This window comes from Saccostrea echinata, unplaced genomic scaffold, assembly GCF_033153115.1.
Source record: "Saccostrea echinata isolate AGI-Se365-2 ecotype Australia unplaced genomic scaffold, CSIRO_AGI_Sech_v1 ptg000081l, whole genome shotgun sequence".
NCBI lineage: Eukaryota > Metazoa > Mollusca > Bivalvia > Ostreida > Ostreidae > Saccostrea > Saccostrea echinata.
In genome coordinates this window covers 2440536-2464848 of record NW_026889830.1, presented here as the reverse complement: position 1 = coordinate 2464848, position 24313 = coordinate 2440536, and the positions used below count along the sequence as shown (strand labels likewise).

Genomic DNA, 24313 nt, shown 5'->3' with positions numbered 1-24313 from the left:
ACTTTCAGAGGGGCGAGAGAGGCCCTAGGGAGTTATGGAATAAAATTTCATTGCAAACGCTCAAAAGCTTCTTGAGATATCACCCGGAAACGAAAGTGTTACACACAGATGGAATGTATGAGTTTACGACCTTGAATTTTGACCTCAAAATCAATAGGGGTCTTCCTTAGGCCACAGGGAGTTGTTATGTAAAATTTCATTGCGAAAGCTCAAAGGATTCTTGAGATATCGCGCGGAAACGAAAGTGTTAAAACAGACAATTTATGAATTTATGACCTTGACCTTTCGACCTCAAAATCAAAAGGGTTCTTCATTAGGCTATAGGGAGTTGCTGTGCAAAATTTCATTGCAAAAGCTCAAAGGATTCTTGAGATATCGCGCGGAAACGAAAGTGTTAAAACAGACAATTTATGAATTTATGACCTTGACCTTTCGACCTCAAAATCAAAAGGGTTCTTCATTAGGCTATGGGGAGTTGCTGTGCAAAATTTCATTGCAAAAGCTCAAAGGATTCTTGAGATATCGCGCGGAAACGAAAGTGTTAAAACAGACAATTTATGAATTTATGACCTTGACCTTTCGACCTCAAAATCAAAAGGGTTCTTCATTAGGCTATAGGGAGTTGCTGTGCAAAATTTCATTGCGAAAGCTCAAAGGGTTCTCGAGATATCGTGCGGAAACGAAAGTGTTACAGACAGACAGAAATACAGATGGACGGACAGACCGACAGACGGACGGATGGACAGACAGACAGACCCAAATTAATATCTCCCACTTTCAGTGAAAGTGGGGGACACAATCTGGAAAACAGTGAAAATTAGAAATTTTCAAGGTCTAGGGGAAATAACTTTCATTTGAATTGGTCGGTCAACATCAAGCTTGAACTTGATCTGTAAGTCATCAATATAAAGACACATACCAAAAATCAGCTCATCTACAAGTACAGCTAAAGACAGTCACGAAAACTAAGACAGAATGACAATGACTGAAAGATGGAGTGACAGACAGAAAGAGGCAACAATATAAGCCCTGAACATTTCATGACAGGGGCATAATAAATTTAGTTGCTGATTCATTTTTGTTAAATACAAAGTCCTAGCGCGAGGATGTGGTTAGAATTTTACACGGGAATTTTTAAAAAATTGAATCTATCAGGGTGTCCATAAATCATATTGATATGCAAACAAACCCACATCATTGGATTCAAGTTAATTCCAATTATGACACAGGGGTACAGGTGGGACTAGAATTAGGGATCAAATCTTACATCATACTGTATATAGGGGAAAAAACTTTGAAATGTCTTCTCCAGGACACCAAGAGCACATTAGCCATTTTGATATTCTGAATCACCATGTGGTATGGATTAAGTTTGGTTATGTCATGACCCCTTTGAGCTATAATGGAGCCACAATATCAGGTCAAAACCATTCAAAGGAATATAGATGGAGGAAATCTGATAAGAATCTGAAGAAGAACAGGGCCAAGGTGACACAGGTGAGCATTGTGGAAAATGGGCCTCTTGCTCTTTATTTAGTAGATAATTAGCACTCTAATGTATAAAAATTAACATTATTGGCCTCTTACTTCTTGTTTTAAAAAGTCTAAGTACAGAACTACACACATTTTAAAGCTCTATTTTTTTTAATGAGTACAATTTAAGCTGAAATATTTTAAATAATATTGATAAGGTCCCTGAAATTTGTTGAAGATATTTACAATGCTCTAGATAATAACCCATTTTGCCATTGTTTACTCAGTCTTCATTCATCGAATGTATTATATATATTTTTTTACACACAATCTACCCTTTGATTGATCACTAAATTAATTTCGTATTATCAATACTTAATTAATAGCGATTCTCTGTAACCACTTAAACTTCTTTGCCACGCATGGTCACCGATTTTTATGAAACTTTGCCCATTATTACAACTTGACACCAGAAACATATATCAAATAAAATTTCGTTGCTATGTGTCTTGGTTGCCATGGTAACAGCCAGAAAAGTTGAAAAAATTGAGATTTTCAGCTACTTTAATAAAGACTAAGAAAAACAAACAAACCATTCTCCCAAAAACATGACACCTTGTTACCACTTATGCTATAAAGAAACTATTTAGAATTTATCTCTAAGTAAGTGGTAACCATGGGTACATTTGGAATACATTTTAGATGCTGAAAAATGCTGAAAACGCTCTATAGTCACAAATGATAGATGCTACATGATCAAACTCAATCAACAAAGTAAGAAAAACAATGAAAAATATTTGACCTCATGTAATTAGGTATTGGCAATATTATTCTAAAAATAAATTTCATGGTTGCCATGGTAACACAGTGTCACCATGCAAAATCTGTTGCTATGATTGGGTAAATGCTACTATCGTAAGGAAAAACAATAAAATTCACGACTGGCACATATGCATCTTTAGGACCTTGCAACACCGACAACATAAGAAAAATTGAGATTAATTGTTACTTTGCAGTGTAACCATGGAAACAACGTACTAGTTGTTTAAAGTGATATTTTTTGCTGCTTTAGGAATTTACTAACCTTTTAATCAAGAAAAATATTTTTTGAATCACCTTGAATAATAAATATCTCGTAGAACTAAAGTTGAATATCATATATTGATAAAGGTTGTTGAAAAATACAACACTGTTGCTATGGTTACCAAGAAGAGAAAATGTCCGATTTTGTTAATTTTTTGTCAATATTAGACCCTATGTGCCAGCTTTTTGCATCCAGTTAGAGATTGGGTGATAGTCAAAATTGAAAGTCAGGTTAGTTGTTCACATATATCAATCATTAAAGTTTTGGGAATCTACTTACAACGGTACGTATCCAAGGAAACAGAGTATTTTTCAGATTTTTATGCATGTTTTTTCACCTTATTTCCATAGCAACGCACTATTTAAAGAATTGAAATTGAATTTTTTGAAATGTGAAAATTAGGGTCACACCAAGGCCTTTAAAAATTGATCATCAGTTATATAGAAATATGCTTTTTAAAAAGATAGGATAAGATTAATACACTAAGAGAGTAAATTTAAAATCCCTTCGTGGTATTAAAACCATGGCAACCATTGCCAACCTATAAGAAATATCATATTTTGTCCTTGGTATATGTTACAATGATCTCTTCTCTATTATTTGATTGCATTTCAACCTATAATTGTTTTTATTCTTAAGTGTATGACTTTATAAAATTAAATGAACAAAATTATTACTTTTGAATACTTTGTTTCCATAGTAACGTATGTTATAGATGATTTACCAAACATGTTTATCATGCATTCAAGACACCAGGCCTTCAACTTTCAGAAACAGTCATTGCCACTTGTTTGCTTTGCTGCAAACGTTAACTGTGGGACTCTGAAGATGTTGAAAAATGCCATTTTTCAAACTTTAGGACATGTTGCTATGGTAACCATGACACATAGCAACCAATTTTTGCCTGATTTGAGTTAACAGTATCAAAGACTTTTATCATAGAGAGTTTGGAGAAATTCTGAGACTATGCGTGCCACAGCTCCTATATAAAAGTTCAAGTCATTACAGAGAATGGCTCTTAAAGGTGCTTAGACACAGATTTGAAGTTAATATTTACTCAGATTTTCTGTATAATTTCATGAGTAATTTGTTGCTATAGCATTTCATATGAAAATTTGATAAAAATCTTATTTTATCTGGAAGTTATTGAAAACTTCGACTTTCTGGACGTGTTTGATAGACACATCCTTGCACTTTCACATATTTTAACTTTATCCTTATTACTTTAGAAAAGTAGCAATTTTGTTGTTTATTAATGAAAAATATTAAAACTATAATGCAGAAATTTCAGAGTAGAAATGTAGAAAGCAAAATCCTCTCACCAGTATTGTCAGTCCGTGCTCAGTGGTGTGTGCAGAGTTTAACAATTGAACACACCCGGTGAAACGTAAACATTAACAACAACAGAGCTCGTGCCCTGTTTACGAAAACAGTTTACGTTTCACGGGTGTATTCAATTTGTTAAACTCTGTACACAACTACACAACACTGAGCAAGGGCTGACAATACTTAAGTGAGTGGGTTTTGCTTTCGCACATTTTTACTCTGAATTTTCTGGATTATAGATGTAATATTATTTATTAATACACAACAAAATTGTTACTTTTCTTAAGTATTAAGTATAAAGTTAAAAATTGTGAAAGTGCAAGGATGTGGCTATCAAACGCCTCCCGAAATTAGTAGTTTCAATAATTTCCAGATTAAATAAGTTTTTAATTTTATTTTCGTGTGAAATGCTATAGCAACATATAAGTTGTGATATTATACAGAAAATTTGAGAAAATATAAACTTCAGATCTGTGTCTATGCACCTTTAATATGTTAAAGAAAAGCAAGACTAGTGAGAAATTATGAAAAAACTTCATAGGACATGAATGCCCTACTGACGGTATATTAGTAATGAAAAATGAAAATTTGTATTAGTGTATGAAATTTGATGAGAATATCTTGAATAGTTTCTTTAAAATTGAAATTGAAATCTAAAAAGTTGTACAGTGGCGCCGTGGTAATCCGGACGCCAATAATCCGGACGCTTCACCTTCCGGACGATATTTTATGGGAACCGATTTTTTCTAGGTTATTCTGTCTCATTAATCCGGAAATTCGCATTCCGGATCTGGACAGTCAATTTCTACTACAAAACGCAATATTTCATTGAACAAGAGGCCCAAGGGCCTTAACGGTCACCTGAGTATAATACAACAATTTAGAAGTTAAATACACTGATAGATGAAGCATTGTTGCCCTAAAGCAAGAGAAGTAGGAAGATTAGGATCAACAAAATAATTAGTCTAGTATTCAGTATCAACTCATAAATTAAGTTCTAATCTGTCCCCCACTTAACACTATCACCATGCAGACTATTAACAAACTATTAGTGCTTCTGTACTATTTTTAAACCCATATTAAGACCTCTAGCATTGACCTCTCTTATGGTCTTTGAAGAACTTTTAATAAGATAAGTTATTTTTGTCTCATTTTTATTTATCTATTACTTACAGGTCTACCTGATTATTAAAACTAAGAAAGTACTTTTTTAATTATACGATAAACATTCTTGCATAATTATCTTATTCTATTAACCTTTCAAATACATTATTTACAGTGATTAATTATCAAAGGTGAAAGGAAAAGGGGAATAACTTCTCTCAGTAGAATACAATTTAATAGAGCCCTGCCCAGGACCAGAATGCTTAGACGAATGGTCCAGATGTTTAAAAATCTGGTAGAAATACGCTTACTCATATCATTAAAATTTTTACTCAGTTTGCTTCCGATATGCCCAGAAGCAGAGAAGAATTTCACAGGTACAATGCATTTTTACTACAGATTCAACAAAGCCTTACCCTAACACCAGAACCCAAGACCAAGGGTCAAGAAATTTACAAATTTGGAAGAGTTACCCTCATCATCATAACTATGGACTTCAAAGAATTAACACTTTTCCACTATATTATCAAAAGCCCCCCCCCCCCCTCGTTATGCCAGAACCCCTGACCCTAGGACCACAAGATTTTTAAAAATTCTGTTCAAAGCTCCCATTTTCATCATAGCTAAGCAATTTATTTATCAGCTCAACACTAAGGAGCAGACAGGATTAGTTAATGATTAATTAATAGAATTAATGCTTTTTCACTATATAATCAATAGAGCCCCCCCCCCCCCATCTTCAAGAACCCCAAAAATTGAGGCAATATATTTAAAAATTTTGAAAGAGGCATCCTTGTCTATCATAATCATGCACTTAGTTTGTTTAAATAATCTCAAGTAGCAGAGAAGAAGATTTTCAGAGAATCAATGCATTTTCACTATATAATCAATAGAGCCCCACCCTAACACCAGAACCCCTGACCCTGGGGCCATGAAATTCACAATTTCTGAAAAGGCATCCTTATGTATCATAACCATGCACTTAGTTTGTTTAAATAGTCTCCAGTAGCAGAGAAGAACATTTTCAAAGAATCAATGCATTTTCACTATATAATCAATAGAGCCCCACCCTAACACCAGAACCCCTGACCCTGGGGCCATGAAATTCACAATTTCTGAAAAGGCATCCTTATGTATCATAACCATGCACTTAGTTTGTTTAAATAGTCTCCAGTAGCAGAGAAGAAGATTTTCAAAGAATTAAAGCATTTTCACTATATAATCAATAGAGCCCCGCCCTAACACCAGAACCCCTGACCCAGGGGCCATGGCTTTCACAATTCTGGAAGAGGCCTACCTCCTCATCATAACTATGTACTTAGTTTATCAACTTAATGCCCAGGAGCAGAGAAGAAGATTTTCAAAGAATTAATGCATTTTCACTATATAGTTGATAGAGCCCTGCCCTAACACCAGAACCCCTGACCCTGGGGCCATGAAATTCACAATTTTGGAAAAGGTACTCTTGCTCATCATAACTATGTACTTAGTTACTTTATTAAATATCCAGAAGCAGAGAAGAAGATTTTCAAAGAATTAATGCATTTTCACTGTATAATCAATAGAGCCCCGCCCTAACACCAGAACCCCAGACCCTGGGGCCATGAAATTCACAATTTTGGAAAAGGCACTTTTGCTCATCATAACTATGTACTTAGTTACTTTATTTAATACCCAGGAGCAAAGAAGAAGATTTTCAAAGAATTAATGCATTTTCACTATATAATCTATAGAGCCCCGCCCTAACACCAGAACCCCTGACCCGGGGGCCATGAATTTCACAATTTTGGAAGAGGCACTCTTGCTCATCATAACTATGTACTTAGTTCCTTTATTTAATACCCAGGAGCAGAGAAGAAGATTTTCAAAGAATTAATGCATTTTCACTATATAATCAATAGAGCCCCGCCCTAACACCAGAACCCCTGACCCTGGGGCCATGAATTTCACAATTTTGGAAGAGGCACTCTTGCTCATCATAACTATGTACTTAGTAACTTTATTTAATACCCAGGGGCCCATTTTACAAAAGAACTTACGACTAAGACCAAAAGTTAATACTGCTAATAACTTTTCAATTTACATTAAATACAAAACGGTGTTAATATTTTTAAAAGATGTGTAGAAAGATACTTTTACACTGACAATTTTAAAAAGAATAATTAATCCTGCAAAATTTTACAATCGACTGAAGTTTTTGATCTTAGTCGTAAGTTCTTTTGTAAAACGGGCCCCAGGAGCAGAGAAGAAGATTTTCAAAGAAATAATGCACTTTCACTATATGATCTATATAGCCCCACCCTGGGGCCAGAACCCCTGACCCTGGGGCCATGAATTTCACAATTTTGGTAGAGGGCTCAATGCTTATTACAATGATGCCAACAGTTTGACAGCTTGATGTTCAGGAGTAAAGAAGAAGATTTTTAAAGATTGCATTATTTTTGGTGGTTTTAGCCCCACCCCTCAGGCCCCGGGGGGGCAGGGACCATGAAATTCACAATTTTTGTTCCCCTTCACCCATAGATGCTATATACCAAATTTGGTTGAAATTGGTTGAGCGGTTCTAGAGAAGAAGTTAAAAATGTTCAAAAGTTAACGCACGATGGACGACGACGGACGAAAACAGATAGCAATAGGTCACCTGAGTGATTCAGGTGACCTAAAAATGACTCGTTTATCCGGACGGTAATTTTTCGAGGAACGACTTTTCACACCTTTCTTGCAGTAGTGATAATTATTGTAAAAGCATTGTCCGTGAAGTCAGTTTGAAGGCGGTTACCTGTGACCTCTAAACAATAGCGTCCATAATTAGCGTGTGTTTACCTCAGCTAAAACACATCTTTTATATTATAAAGCCCGAAGAATTTAGCTTATACTGTGCATTAATTAAATTGCTAACGTATATAAATTAATGAGAATTTTGGAGAGTTGTAAATAAAATTTTTACTGAATAATAAATCACGAGATTTCGTTGTGGTATTGAGTTACGTAAGTTTATCAAAATACGATCGTACATCATTTGAAACTTTTTTTTTCTTTTCATAAGACAATTTATTATGATACATAATTCAAGAAAATATATTTCTATTAATGCACTAAGAAATACGTAACTGGCGTTAGTTATAAATGCCGATCACGTCTTTTCAAGATATATAACTTAGAGTTTATAGAAAAAGTATTGATAATCCTGAATATGGCTTGTGTTTACGTTGAATGTTTGCAATACGTACACTGATTACTGTTTAGTTTCTTACTTCCTTATGTAGTGAATATACGCGGTTAATCATTTGAACATTCTCAATGGTGATAATGAACAGTTTTACTTAATATGAGCTTGAATAAATATAAAAAAAAGTGCCGAAATAAAACAGTAGCAGATCAAAATTTGGTCAGCCCATGTAACTACATGTCAAATAGAAGGCGAATAAAGTTTCCTGTGTTAGAGAAGGAAGTCTCAACATAAAACTGCCTATCCATTTTTCATCGTGTAAATTACATTTTAATTTTTTTCTTTTTTTAAATATCTATTATTTCTTTTAAAACTATAAAAATAAAATCAATAAGTCAAGGTAAAATAAAGGTGTTTTCTTTGCCTTCACATTTGATACCACTATGTTCATATGTATATGATTTAAGAGGGTACGCCTTTTAAGAAGTGATTCACTTATCCGGACAATTCATTTATCCGGACGATTTCGTTTGGGACGGAGGCGTCCGGATTAACAAGGCGCCACTGTATATAGATGATAAATTTTTATCAGCATTTTAAATTTGATAAAAATATTTTGATTGGTTTATTAAAAACTGAGCTAAACACTAATTTAAAATAAATGAAGTTAAGGTCAAAGGAAAGGTCAAGGTCAAAAAATGTTGATGCAGTTGAAAAGGTCACATCAGTATGTATTAGCACATGAAGTTTGATAAAAATATTATGAATGGTTTCTTTAAAACTCAGTTAAACACAAATTGAGAAAAGTGAGGTCAAGTTCAAAGGAAAGGTCAAGGTCCAAAAATATTGATGCTGTTGAATAGCTTACACCAGTATGTATCAGCATATGAAGTTTGACACTAATTTCAGGGATTTTTTTACCCTTTGAATCCAGGGGCCGTGGCCGTCAAAATTGGGAAAAATAGCGATATTTTGGTTGAAATTGGGGAAAATATCTTCATACAAATAAATAGGAAAAAAGAAGCAAAAGTCAAATATTTAATCATTTTTCTTATTTTTTATAGTATGAAGCTGGCTTAAACCAGCTTTAGTGATATGAAATAATACTAGGCGCTGTTGAAGTTCAGAAGCTTAAAAATGGCAAAGCCGCAGCGTATGATAACATTGTAAATGAACATATTTATACGTTGTCATCTTTTTTACTTTTCTGTAAGAAGTTCTTTAAGATAAAATTTGAGAGTGGGTTTGTTCCAGATGATGGGTTAATCGGTATTGTTTGACAAATTTATAAGAATAAGAGCGATTCAACCCAGCCTGCCTGAAAATTACCGTCCTAGGCAAACTGGAGAGACTGACATGATGCACGATTATTTATTAAATAACGATCCCGACTTCAATTTTTAAACATCGATCCCGCTTTAAAAAGTATGCATACAAACATCCGTAGTATTCCGAATAACTTCTCAGAACTCCTCGGATGGATCGTACATCGCACATGGAGAACATAAACACCTTTTTGTCATTATTTTATTTTAATAATTTACAACTTAATACTTTTTTTCATATTGGGAATTTTTAGGTATAATTTTGGGAAAAACATACACTTTTCAGCATTGGGAATGGGGCCGAATTTCGGCCCCGGAGAGACCCTAAAAAAATCCCTAAATTTAAGAAAAGTGAGGTCGAAAAATGTTGATGCAGTTGAATAGCTCTCATCAGTATGTACCACCATATGAAGTTTGACAACACTATATTGAAAGGTTTCTTTAAAACTGAGTTAAACACTAATTTAAGAAAAGTGAGGTCAAGGTCAAAGGAGAGGTGAAAGTCAAAAAATATTGATGCAGTTGAATAGCTCTCATCAGTATGTATCAGCATATGAAGTTTGATTAAAATATCTTGAATGATTTCATTAAAACTGAGCAAAACACTAATTTAAGAAAAGTGAGATCAAGATCAAAAGAAAGGTCAAGGTCAAAAAATGTTGATGCAGTTGAAAAGCTTAAATCAGAATGTATCAACATATGAAGTTTGATTTCACTATCTTGAATGGTATCTTAAAAACTGAGCTAAACACTAATTTAAGAAAAGTGAAGTCAAGGTCAAAAGAAAGGTCAAGGTCAAAAAATGTTGATACAGTTGAAAAGCTTAAATCAGTATGTATCAACATATGAAGTTTGATTACAATATCTTGAATGGTATCTTTAAAACTGAGTTAAACACTAATTTAAGAAAAGTGAGGTCAAGGTCAAAGGAAAGGTCAAGGTCAAAAAATGTTGATGCAGTTGCATAGCCCTCATCAATATCTATCAGTATATGAAGTTTGATAAAAATATCTTGGATAGTTTCTTTGAAACTGAGCTTTGAACAGAGCTAAACACAAAGTGTGACGGAAGGACAGACGGAAGGACAGAAGGATGGAAGACGGACATGACAAACACTATATGCCCCGGCCATATTCATGGCGGGGTATAAAAACTGTGTTAACTCAAAAAAACATGCAATCTCAAGTATTTAGAAAGATGAGATGTTACTGTATAATTTTTGAAACCGTAAAACATGGTGTGTGTGTTTTTTTTCTCACCCAGTAGATAGTTGATGGCAAAAGTTTAATGCTGCCTTCCTCAGAAATCTTATGAACATATGTATGATCCACATCACCATTGACATAAGTAAAAGCTTTGGCCTTGACATCTTGGTAATTAACTGCTGTATGACTTGTATGTTGGTAGATGGTACTAGTGTTGCACTTTATCAATAGGGGATTAGATGGTATCACACAATGGCTACAAAATTTATATGATCCATAAACACATAAAATTTGACACATTTTCAAATAATTCAAAATGCTTCATCATTTTGCTAATACATGTACATGTAAATCTCTAGTTATCTTTTTTAGACCATACTATATACATGTACTAAAAAGAACATTATAGTACTGAGAGCATCAACTGTACCAATGATATGAAATATTACAATTAAGATCACTAAGAACAATTAAACTTGCATAATGAGTCAAAACCATGTGTTTCTTTTAAGAAAATTGTATCACAAAACAAAAGATTTCTGTGAAATATGAATATAGCGAAGTTTTGACAACTCAACTGCACTGTAAAGCAAGAAAAAAAAAACTGCAAAATATAAGTGCCGGAAAAACAAATGTTGTATCTATCGCTTTGTTTTTATCGTCAATGTCAACAATGTCAAGGTCACGCGTCCTTTATTTTTAACGTGAAACTTGTAAACAACATTGAATTGGGGCAAGCAGAAGTAAGGAATAAGTTATGATCATCTATTTAGAAGATTGTATTTAAATTCTCAGTCATCTATTGAATTGAAATCATGGTAAATTCTTCAACTTTTCAGCGCATGCGTACAATAAAGAGGAAGACGTGAAGCAATATTTTTGTGATGGGTTATACCAAGAATTTTTTTACTCTTATTTTTCTCCATTAAATTAGATTTTTTAGGTTCTAACCCTGTAATTTTCTGAAACCTAATATCTTCAAGAACTGAACAAAATTTGCATGTGTCATACAAAAATTCTACTGTTGTCAATTTTCCCGTTTGTCCGTCACAGTGTCACTTTAAGTTCAATATGTGATGGTTCCATTTTTTTTTTTCCTAATGTTTTTTTTTCTTTCCACTCAAAGATCACATCAAAGTTATTGAATAAACTTTGAAAATTAGTGCACTCTGCATATTTATTATATACCCTACTGTTTGTCACTCAATTTTACTGTTGAATTTATGAAATCACATGACGGTGTGATCCAACGTTCTGGATCACCACACTGTGGTTTTCTGAATCCATATCACCCCTCTCTGAAACTGATGACGTAGTACACAGATAAATAGGGTTCGACATTAACGTTAGTCCGTTAGTCTCAGACTAATACATTTTCATTCAGACTAATAAAATCTGTGGCTAATTAGTCCGAACGGACTAATAAAAATTTCTGGAAAAAGATCAATAGATCACCGATGTTCGATTCTCGACAACTTTCACTGGAAAACCCCGCATGTATTTTTAGCTTTCTAGCTTCTTGGTGGGAAGTTAGGTAATTCCAAGTCAATTCAGCTCTTAATTTTAGGACTGATTGGTATGAAATTAAACATTTTAGCGATCATGATTTAGTAAGATGTCGGACGTTTGGATGTAATGTATAGAGAAAAACAAACAAGATCGGGAATACGATCGTAGTTCCTGATTGCGAGATTTCAATGAATCTTGGAATAAAACATTTCACATAAATGCTTCGTTTATTTCAAAAAAGTATAAAAAGTACATTTCAATGTTTATTTTTAAATTAACCGTTATAAAACAATTTTTTTCTTTTTTAAACGGACTCATAAAATTGCGTGCGGACTAGTAAAAGCAAAGAAGCACTAGTCCGGCCGGACCAAAGCCTAAAAATGTTAGTGTCGAACCCTGAGATAAATGATGTTTTTATTCTCGCGTATCAAAAAGTTCCTTGACAAAATGGTTTGTTAAATGGAGTTAGGTAATTGATCCAAAAAGTTTCCTTTTATCATATTTTGCTAGTTGTAAAGGGGTATATAATAAATTTATCATTATAACAGTAACTTGATCCGAAGAGCCGTATCGCATCTCGTTGACAGGCGCGGATCATCAGTTCAAAGTCGACGCTTCGCGTCTCGATTGATCTGATGATCCGAGCCTGTCAACTTGACGTGATACGACTCTTCGGATCAAGTTACTGTTATAATAATATATATGTATCAGTGCCCTTTTAAATATCTCATGGACTAGATTTTATGAACTACAAAAATAAGGAATGTGGTTACAAACCTGATACCATTCTCCAACATAAAGGTGAGATCCACCCACTTCCTTGTCATCCAGCCTGCAGAATCATCCACACCCCCAGGGAAGTAGTCCAATATCTGGGTCATCAGAAAGGGACTGCTCTGGGCTACTTCTACATAATACTGAAATTATGATACTGAAACAGGCATTATATACATGTAAGTTATTTTTTTAATTTCCCCCTGGATAAAAATTCAAAATGCTGGATTCAATATTTTCGTCACTTGCCATATATGCTAGGAAATTTATTTAAAAGATACTTATTACCCATTTTTTCTTAAATCATGACAAAAATTTCTTAATTCTACAGTTTAACACTGGTATATCACACTCTGCAGGACTGAGAATAACCGAGATGTTCCTGTATCAAAAGAATGAAGTTGAGACTTACTTAAAATATGTTTGGGACACAGACCAAACATCAGGCCCAAAGTATGAGGAGGATGGGGAGCCCCTTTTTTTCTATGAGAAGAGTTTTTAATTTTGTATAAAATTTTCATTCAAGACTGCCTACCCCCTCCCCCAAACACTTTTTGTAGAGTATGATTGAGCCCTCCCATGTAATTGTACCCAAAATTGTTTCTGCTGAATATGATGGGTAGGACCCCCTCCCAACAAACATATGATTTAATTATTTGATATTTATTATCTGACTCCTCTCCCACATCACTTTGAAAATTGCTGCTTCATGCTTGAACATATATCCCTAGTGTTCAGTATACCCTGGTATGAGATACCGCTTTCCAACTGTAATTGCAGACCATAACTTACTTCAGAAACTTTAACTTTTTCTTTCATTCTACAAAACATGAAAATAGATTAATGTCCGGGTATAATGTATTTGATAATGATTATTCTCCAGTATGTAGTTCACCACAGAACTTACAGGTAAATGAGTCTTGTGACAGTGCAGTTTTCTATGACTTTATAAGGAACTTTCCCTTCACCGAAAATCAGAGCATAGATGTTCACCAAGTCACTAACTGGCACAAACCTAGTAAAAGAAAAAAAAACATGCTGAATACAGAAACTTATGGCTTTATCAATCAAGTCTCTCTAATTTTAACTTCCTATTGCCACAGGTGTTTATTTCCCTTCCTTACCATTCAAGAAATGGTTTGACATGATCAAGGTTGAGATCATAAGCTAACACTACATCACTACCTTCAATGAAAAGAAATCATTTTGAGGATGAAAAAATAGATTGTCTTCATGGGAATTATTTTTAATCTAAAAATTTGTAACTTTTCAAATTGCTCACCTAGTTCTGCAAAAAAGGCAGCTTCTTGAAAATTTCCATGGAAATTTAACTACAACATAAATAAATCATGTCACTAACTGAATATCAAACATGAGTTACAATTTAGAGATAATGCGTTCTTACTTTAACTGATGTCATTTATGCAAGGACAATGCAATCCTATAGTGACAATTTTAATAAAAATATATTAACACACCTGTAAATATTTGATACACACATTATTTGAATGAGTAGATGTACAAGTATTCAGAAGAATTGTCATATAATTTTCATACAATGAATCTCATGGTTAAAGTGACAAAACTCAAAGCACATGTAATATGTGTACTAGAATGAATGTTTTGTTTCACTGACTTTATGAATGAAACAAAACAAAATTTTCCACATCTTTATACATTTGGTCAGATAGTTAAGTCACCAATGAATGCAAGAAAACACAGAAGTCATTGCTAAACAGAATGAAATACCATTAGAAAATTTCATGATTTCTGAAAGTAACAATCTAGATTATGAAAAAATTATTTATCAACCAAAACTAAGCTTTTAGATTACACTTATATCAATACAAATAGAAAAACTAATCTATGCGTAAACTGTCATTCATACTGTAGCCATCATATTCAAAAAGCCCTTCTGTAAGTCTTCTCCATACCATAAGTAGTCGGCCACCTGATGAGACATAACTCCATACAAAAAAGCCACTAGTTTCTTGGTTTCCTAAAACAAGATGTAGTAATATAAAAACATCTTTGACCATTTGATTTGTTGATTATCAAGTGTATTTCATTCTCTACATAGTATCTCTCTCTCCAACATGAGCATGCCCCCACCCACTTTTTTCTGAACGTAAATTTTTATACTCCCCACTTGAAAAGTTGGGGGTGTATAATGATGGGGTGTCCTTCCATCCATCTGTCTGTCCATCCATCTAGCTGTATGTCCATCCTTCTGTCCATTATACTTTGGGGTACCCATCTCTTATCTGCAACTCCTCTTGTAAGACTAAACAAAATCTTGAGCCATATGCAGTACCGGTATATGCATATTTTTGCCCTCATAAATGTCAGTTTTGAACATTTCTTGAAATGTGCTGAATTGTATATAATATTGTATGAAAAATCTGAATTAACAAAAAATATTATAGTTGTGAAGTAGGTTTTTGGCAATTTTTGTTTCTATGACAACACAAACTATTTGAATTTTGCATTATTTTTCAGAAAGAGGACAAAATGTGTTTAATTTTTACTATATAATATAAATAGCGCAAACCTGCTCCAAAACAATATTCACATATTTCATTGATATTGTCATTTTACACATTATTATATCAAAACATTGAGTTGGAGCAGACCTGCCCTCGGTGACTTTACTCAAAATATCAATGTGATATACACCTCTTTCTCTATAATTCATGGAACATATGGCATCATGGCTGATGAAAATATCTAATGCTTTGAAGTCTGCAGATATCCCCCTGGTTTAGAACATCATAGATTTATTATTATTATGGATTTCTCCACCAAAGTTATTTTGGGAGCAAATATTGGTAATTACACTCTTGAATATGCATGCTTACATATGAATGAGTCACATTTTCTTCCAACAACTCTTTTGCCAGGTGATCAAAATAAAAAAAGGAAATTTAGATATCAAAAAATAAATTTAAAGTTGACAATTTACAGTGACTTACAGAATTCCAGGGTTTGGGGTATTTCTGTAGTATGTATTGTACAGTCACATTTAAGAAAGTGGATGACTTAGTCACATCGGAAACAAAGCTGTAATTTCCTGTAAGAAAATAACAATGTGACAGTCATAAAAAGTGTACCAAAACTGTGTTACTTTTTCAGTCCAAGAAACCCAAACATAGGTAATCAAAGACACCATGAAGCTAACATCAACAAATGTACTGGTAGTCATGTTCAGTAAAATCCATGTAAGATACTGTTAAATCACTTATTTTTGTGGGGGTTTAATTTTTGTTGTTTACATGGTGTGAAGAGGCCCATAAATTCATATCCCCCATGAAATGTTAAAATTTTCATACTACAGTTTGATGTTTCACCTTTAAACATGGAATTAAATCCCCTCAAACCAGTAGTTTTCCCTCAATTCAAGAAAATTTGACACCTCGAAAATAAATGATTTTAGTTTACCAGTAATTAATTAAACAACTAGAAACACGTGTCACTTGCAGCATCTTAAGTAAGTTGGTTTGTATGCATCTCTAAATGATTCATCCATCACAGGTAGGTTAAGGATGCTCATAACAAAATGCTAAATTAATAAAATACTTTTTAAAAATGTATACATGTATAATCAAATGCCGCATCCCAAGCAAGCTTGGTCAGAGTAGGGCTTATTTGGGAACAGACCTTTTAAAAAAACCACCTGTTTAATCATCCAGAAAATTTAAGTCAGATGCAGCATCCAAAGCATGTACGGTAGTGTGCACCCTTTTATGCATCATCCATCATAGTTTGTCAAAATAGGACTTATATTTACTTGGCAATTGAGTTCCTCCAAAAGCTTTAATTCAGTCACTTATCAGGAAAATCTAGGTCAAATGCAGCATCCAAAGCAAGTCTGGTAGTGTGCACCCCTTGATGCATTATCCATGAAAGTTTGGTCTAGGTAGGGCTTATTATGGTTACTTAGGAATGGATTTTCTCCTAGACCTAAGGCACTGATGACAGGGTAAAGCCTACGGTAAGTGGATAAAAACCAACAACAAAATATGGTGTCATCCATTGAACATATACAACAACATGAATTATGTAGATTACCTTCCGTACACTGAGGGTCATAGAACACATCGGGGTAAACACTCCCTCCAAACAATCCATCAGGGTTCTCCCGTACAATCTTAAAATAAACATATAATCATAAAATAGATATGTACATGTTTACTGGGTAATTCATCAAATATTTAGCAATATTTACATTTCCAATGTCTTTGTCCGAGATAAAATTACAAATTGTAAAAATACTTTATTTCTACATAAATCTACTGGTTCATCGATAGGCGCGGTTAAAAAAAATCACGTGCGGGGCGGGACAAATAGAGACAGAAGCGGGGCTATTAGCACGGGAATTTGCAGAATCAGGGGCATGTAAATATAAGGAATAACTGTCAGATTTTTTGGATTCATGACGATGATCAATCGATTGGCTTGCGTGATAATTTTATGCATAAACGCCTTCGGCGTTTATGCAAATTATCACGCAAGCCACTCGATTGATCACATCATGAATCCAAAAAATAAGACAGTTATTCCTTAAATAAAACAATTCTTTTGATGCATGCAACAGAGATGAGATCGTGAGAGTCTGTGAAGCCAGAGATTTTAAACATTTAGCTAATTATATGGAACACCAAATTAACATATATTCAAATATTTGTACCTATCTTCAAATAATTGTACCTATCTTCAAATGAATTGTACCTATCTTCAAATGAATTGTATCTATCTTTAAATCAATTGTACCTATCTTCAAATGAATTAGAGATAGGTATAATTCAATTATACCTATCTTTAATTCATTTGAAGATAGGTACAATTCATTTGAAGATAGGTACAAATGCAATGAATTGAAGATAGGTATAATTGATAGGTACAATTGAATTGAACCTATCTTTAATTACTAAGATATTGGCAATAATAACTACTCCCTTCATGATACGTCATTTCTGTTACGTCTACCGATCTCCGACACTTTTGGGGTACTCTGGTATATATATTTTTTCGCTCACTTATTGACATACATGTATATTTTAATAAATATATAATGCTTTTTGCACATTTTAACATACCTTTATTTCTCCTTTCATCCTCGTTGTCGTCGCTCTGTATGCTCTGTGCGTTTCCCTCCATGTTCAATATTGTCTCCAAGGGAGCGTTCATTATTTTCAATAACACAAAACGAATTGAACCTAGGTATAATTGAATTGTACCTATCTTCAAATCCTTTGTGGATATGTTCTAATTGTACCTATCTTCAAATCAATTGTACCTATCTTCAAATGAATTAGAGATAGGTATAATTCAATTGAACCTATCTTTAATTGAATTGAAGATAGGTGTAATTCCATTAAAGATAGGTATAATTTATTTGTACCTAGGTATAATTATTTAGAGATAGGTATATTTATTTACACCTATCTCCAATTCAATTGTACCTATCTTTAATTCAATTGTACCTATCTTCAATTCATTTGAAGATAGGTACAATTATTTGAAGATATAGGTACAATTATTTGAAGATAGGTACAAATATTTGAATATATGTTAATTTGGCGTTCCATATAATTAAAGGCTATTTTGAATAATAAAACATAGGTAATCAGAGATAACAGAGCTCACCTAAATGAATGTTGTCTTTAAGTAAGGCAAAGTCCCACACTAAACTAATAATCTAGTAGTGTGCATCCCTAGATGCAACATTTATGCAAGTTTGGTTCAGATTTAAGGCCTTATAGTTTCTTTGCAATGGACCTGCTCCAAAAACTTTAACTGATCACTCATCTGGAAAATGTAGGTAAGATGCAGCATCCGAAGCAAGCCTGGTAGTGTGCATTCTTAGGTGTATCATCCATGCAAGTTTGGTCAATACAGGACTTACAGTTACTTGGAATTTCAAAAATGAGATCTACTCCAACATTTTTAACCTGGTCATACATCCAGAAAATGTAGGTCAGATCCAGCATCCGAAGCAAGTCCAGTAGTGTGCATCCTTAAATGTATCATCCATGCAAGTTTGGTTAACATTGGGCAACATTTTCACCTTCAAGTCCAACAAATCATACGTTGCCCTCATACCCAGTCAATAACTGTATACACGTAGTAATATATATCACCCATCATCAAGCAATGTTGAAAGTGCTGGTGGGTGTGGTTTCACCATTCAGAGTGTTTACAGTGTTTTTTAAACAAATGTTTCTCCACAAATAAAATTCGAGTAATTTACGTAAAAGTAAAAGATTAGTATATATAGGTCCCTGATCAGCTGCTGATAATGTAAAAATCACCATGAGAAATAAGTACCTCTCCTCCTGTCTTGGAATTGTTCTCTCCATCGAAATAAACAGATGCCCTGTAGCCTGATCAATAAAACAGGGGAAATATGACACAAGATTTCTGAAGTAATTCAGATCCGTAAAATATAACAACTCAAGTTTTCAATGAACATACTGATAACATGGTTAAAAATGTATAAATTATTTACTTATAATTCCATGAGAGATAGATCCAAATCCATATACGGTTACCATACAAACTGTTTGAAAGAGTACAACTACCGTAACTACGACTAGTGTGTATGTCATGGAGGCTGACATCTTGACAAATCATGTGAAGCATCACGTGATGTTTGAAAGGGTGTTTTTCTATTGGAAGGTCTCTAAGGGGCCTAATTTTTAATTATTATTAATATTATGATTATTGTATATTGGGATCAGCGGGGCGCATCCAGTGCACGTCCCTTCATTTTTCACTGCCATACAACGAATTAATCAAGGGAAAAATACAGAATTTTGATTCAAAATATTGATCACTATTTGTTATCTTTTAGGAGCTTAAAATTACGGAGATTCCCCCTTGGGCTCCCACCGGACAATGCCCCAGCTCTGGGGTCACAAAACTTAAGGATCGACATACGCAAGTTTGGATAAACAAAACATCTAGAATATGTGTTTAGTAATTTTTGTATATTTTTCTTTGAATTATACAAAAATTTCTTTAATTGATATCTTTTCAAAACCATGGTAATGCATGCTGATTTTTTTGTCTACGAATTAACATCCGATGACACTATAATCGTAAATTAAGAAAATCTTGAAAAATTATCAGTAGGTAAGGTACGTTGCGTATATGTCCTTAAACAAGCGGACCCCCCCCCCCCCTTAGAAAACTTGAACCCCTGTTACGTTGGTAGGAGGAAGGAAGAATTAACCATTCAATGCATATGAATTTAGGAAGTGAAGAAAAGCGGCTCACGCTCACCACCCCCAAGAAATAGATTTTTCTCGTTTGGGAGTTTAGGTTTAATTATTATTATTAATTTAATTTAATTTTTTCTTTTTGGCTCGTCAACGAATTTCTCGATTTGGGTTCCTTCTTCTTTTTTTTTGGGGGGGGGGTCTGGGATGCCCCCCCCCCCAAAAAAAGAAATACTGGATTCGAATAAGGGGCGGATCCGTGATTTTTTTTCAGGGGGGGATTCCACATCTTTTGACAAACAAAACAAAACCCCAAAAAATGCCGTAACATAACAAACCTATTTTGTGGTAGTGGTGGTACGTGGTGAATTGTTGGGTGGTACCTCCACCACCCCCCCCCCGACCTATAAGAATTTATATGTGGAAAAGTGAGACTGAAACCAAAAGTTTTATGGGCCCGGGGCCTGCTGGACTCGCTAGGAACTTTGGCGAATTCTAGACTCGGCCGCTTCATTGACATAAAATCCTGAGGCCTGTTCAACAGAGCGAACGTCCGCGAGCGCTCGCCTAAATGCCTTATCCTTTCAACAGAAATGTTCGCGCTGTTGAACAGGCCTCTGACATAGTATTTGTCACAATCTAATTAAAATCTGCTCACATACGATCGGTACACAAAGCATGTGGCGAACTAATTGTTTGTCACGTCCGTATTCCGTCCTTATGTCCTCCCGTCTGTCCTTTCATCACACTTTGCGTTTAGCTCAGTTACTGTTTCAAAGAAACAATTCAAGATATTTTTATCAAACTTCATATGCTGATACATATTAATGAAAGCCATTCAATTGAATCAACATTTTTTTGCATTGCGATCTTCCCTTAGACCTTGACCTCACGTTTCTTAAAATATGACCTTGACCTCACGTTTCTTAAAATAGTGTTTAGCTCAGTTTCAAAGAAACTATTCAAGGTATTTTAACAAACCTTATATGCAGATACATACTGATGAAAACTATTCAAATTCATCAACATTTTTTTGACATTAACCTTTCTTTTGACCTTGACTTCATTCTTTCTTGAATTTGTGTTTAGCTAAGTTTTAGAGAAAATATTCAGGATATTTTAATCAAACTTTATATGCTAATACATATACTGATTAGAGCTATTCAATTGCATCAACATTTTTTACATTGACCTTTCCTTTGACCTTGCATGACGTTAATTTCATAATATAGTGACTATCCCAATTTCAAAGAAATTTAAGATAATTTTAGCAAACTTTATATGCACACATTGATGAGAGCAACATTTTTTGACCTTGATCTTTCCTGTGACCTTGGTCTTAGTTTTCTTAAGGTATTCAATGTATAATGAAGAGACATTGAACAATTTTGAACTAGTTTTAAAAAATGTATTGCTTGATATCGATGAAAATGAAATGAACCAAATTTGTTTTGCACCTTAAACGTTTTAAAGAGTTATCTGCCCTTGATGAAAAGAATAAAATTTTAATTTTGTCAAAATATTTTTGGTAAATGATTCATTTTATTTCTTATTTTAAGAAAGAGGGATTTTATGCATATTTTCATCAAGATATTTGTAAGAAGTTTAAATTACTTTTACAATATTTTAATAGTTCACATGCGATGCCCATCAATGTAAAATTCAAGGTGCAATTAATTAAACAATAATTTAAAAAAATGTAAATTCCTTTGGTGGGGTATTTTTATTTGATAGCACCCTCAAAATGCTACCATGATAAAAAAAAAAATCGGACCATTCATTTATTAAAAAAAACAAAATACATGTATGGTCGTTTTACATTGGGCCAACTTTAAAATAATGTTTGTTTGTCCTCTCCCTGACTCAGAATGAAAAAAATTGGGTCGGTACGTAGGTGAATTTTTTTTCTTAGAAAATTCTAATTTCAATGCTGAATTTTCAAAATCTATATTCCAGAATGCATAAAAAATGTTTCATGAAGGTAATTAAAAGTTTTGAGTCGGATCATTTTTAGCCAGTCGGTCGGGAGAGGGCAACCAAACAATTTTTTTTAGATGGCCTTGATTACCTTATAATAGTCTTAAGCTTAGATTTAAAGAAACTATTCAAGATATTTTAATCTAATCTAATAATCTGATACATATTGGTGAGAGCTTTTCAGCTGCATCTATATTTTTGACCTTGACCTCTCCTATGGTATTGACTTTAAGTTTGTGTTTTGCTAAATATAAAGAAACTATTCAAGGTATCTTTATAAATCTTTATATCCATATACATATTGATGAGAGCTGTTCAATTTCATCAACATTTTTGATTTTGACCTTTACTTTGACCTTGACTGCCAGGTCTATACCAATCTCTGTACTGTAGAGGAAATGAAGAATATCTGTCTGACTGGTTCCTTGTGTTTAGCTTAATGTTAAAGAAACTATTCAAGATATTTTATCAAACTTCATATGATTATACATATTGATGAGAGTTATTGCACCAACATTTTTCACCTTGACCTTTACTTTTACCTTTGATTCCATTTTTCTCAAATTTATGTAAGCTTAGTTTTCTCAAATTAGTGTTAGATAAGTTTAGAAGAACAAAATGAAGATATTTTTTGCTAAACATCATATGCGGATACATATTGAGGAGAGCTATTCAACATCATCAACATTTTTTCCACCTTGACCTTTTCTTTGACCTTGACATCACTTTTCTCAAATTTGTGTTTAGCTCAGTTTCAAAGAAACTATTCAAGATTTATGTATGTAAGCTTATGCACTGATACAATATTAGGTGAGAAATGTCCAACTGTGTCAATTTTTTTTATTGCCTTGACCTTCCCAATTACTTTTGACTTTACTTTTTATTGTGTTTAAAACTCAGTTTTAAAGAAACAATACAAGATATTAAACTTCATACACTAATACAAATTTTCATGTTGCATTACTAATGAATATTGGACGGGACATTCATGTCCTATGGACATATTTCTAATTTTCATACTACTTATTCATTCAAGAAAGAAAAAAAAATCTAACAATTTTCGGTTGATTTTAACGATGTTAAATTAGAAACATATTTTTTGACCCTATCACTAATATAGATTTATCTAGCTGATGAGAGAATGATAAATATATAAATAAATATTTAAAGAAGAATGTGCCACGTCTTTCGCTAATCACCTTCAATATTGACAAAATATTTTTATAAAAGCTAGATAGATCACTGTGACTGTTTCATAAAAAGATTAAAATTCCATGATCAGGTGTTTGGAGTCACCTTTCAACAACTGGGCTTATCACTACTTGTATACACTCTGGAGAGAGAGAGAGAGAGAGAACTTTAAATTGCAGAGTTAGTCAAAGATATTCCGACTCACTGTACCACAAATGTTAAAAACAACATGCACACAATCACAAGTCCTATATTGCAGTTGTTTTAATTTAGTCGGGCAGTCTGGTTCATGTTATAGAGAAGTCCTGTGAAACGCATGTTCTAATCTGAATTAAGCTAATTTTTTCTTTTAAGTAAATGCTCTTTAATTCTTGATTGATATAAAAATTATTTTGGTGTTACAAACAGAGCTCTCTCTTTTGATATTGATATAATTATATGTTATTTTGTAGCCTGATCTGTTTATGTTTATGATATAAGTGAAGAAATTGATTTAAATTCAACCAAGTTGGTCACTTTTTTTTAAAGCATGTTTTGCAGTGAATGGACTGTAGCTTTGATGAACTGATGCAGTAGGTGAGTATTTACTGATCAGTTCCTGAATCCATCCACCTCTGAAGCGTGAACATTTGATGACTCCGACCTGCACCCAAAATACCCTCAACGTACCGTCCTGTGCTTGTTTGAAAACTGCGCAGAGGATTTTTTGACAACATGAAATAGTTGTATTTCATACTGAAGGATTCTTGAAACATACAACACACTCAACCTGGTATCATAGACGACACAAATTCTATAAATTAACACCCCTTTTCTTAATTAACAGATATAAAAAATAAATAAGCTTAAGTGGTAGGTATATCTCTTTTCAAGTAGGCAATAACAATACAATTTGCTACATGCCAGCATTATAACTAAAGAAAATTCTGAAATTCAGAACTGCCGATTCCAATATA

The 24313-nt window shown here is 33.5% G+C and overlaps 1 protein-coding gene across 1 annotated transcript in view; it reads right to left on the bottom strand.

Annotated features, from left to right (window-relative positions):
- LOC133176774 (phosphatidylinositol-glycan-specific phospholipase D-like) overlaps positions 1–19589 on the bottom strand; it is a 57754-nt gene extending 38165 nt beyond the window's left edge. Inside the window, exons 1-11 of the mRNA XM_061311844.1 lie at positions 19478–19589; positions 19297–19352; positions 17038–17116; positions 15942–16039; positions 14858–14968; positions 14252–14300; positions 14094–14154; positions 13877–13984; positions 13762–13789; positions 12973–13112; positions 10741–10942 (exon numbers count right to left, since the gene is read on the bottom strand). Of these exons, the coding sequence (XP_061167828.1) occupies positions 10741–10942; positions 12973–13112; positions 13762–13789; positions 13877–13984; positions 14094–14154; positions 14252–14300; positions 14858–14968; positions 15942–16039; positions 17038–17116; positions 19297–19352; positions 19478–19589 (1044 nt within the window). The remainder of the gene's footprint in view (positions 1–10740; positions 10943–12972; positions 13113–13761; positions 13790–13876; positions 13985–14093; positions 14155–14251; positions 14301–14857; positions 14969–15941; positions 16040–17037; positions 17117–19296; positions 19353–19477) is intronic.
- Positions 19590–24313: the final 4724 nt, after the last annotated feature.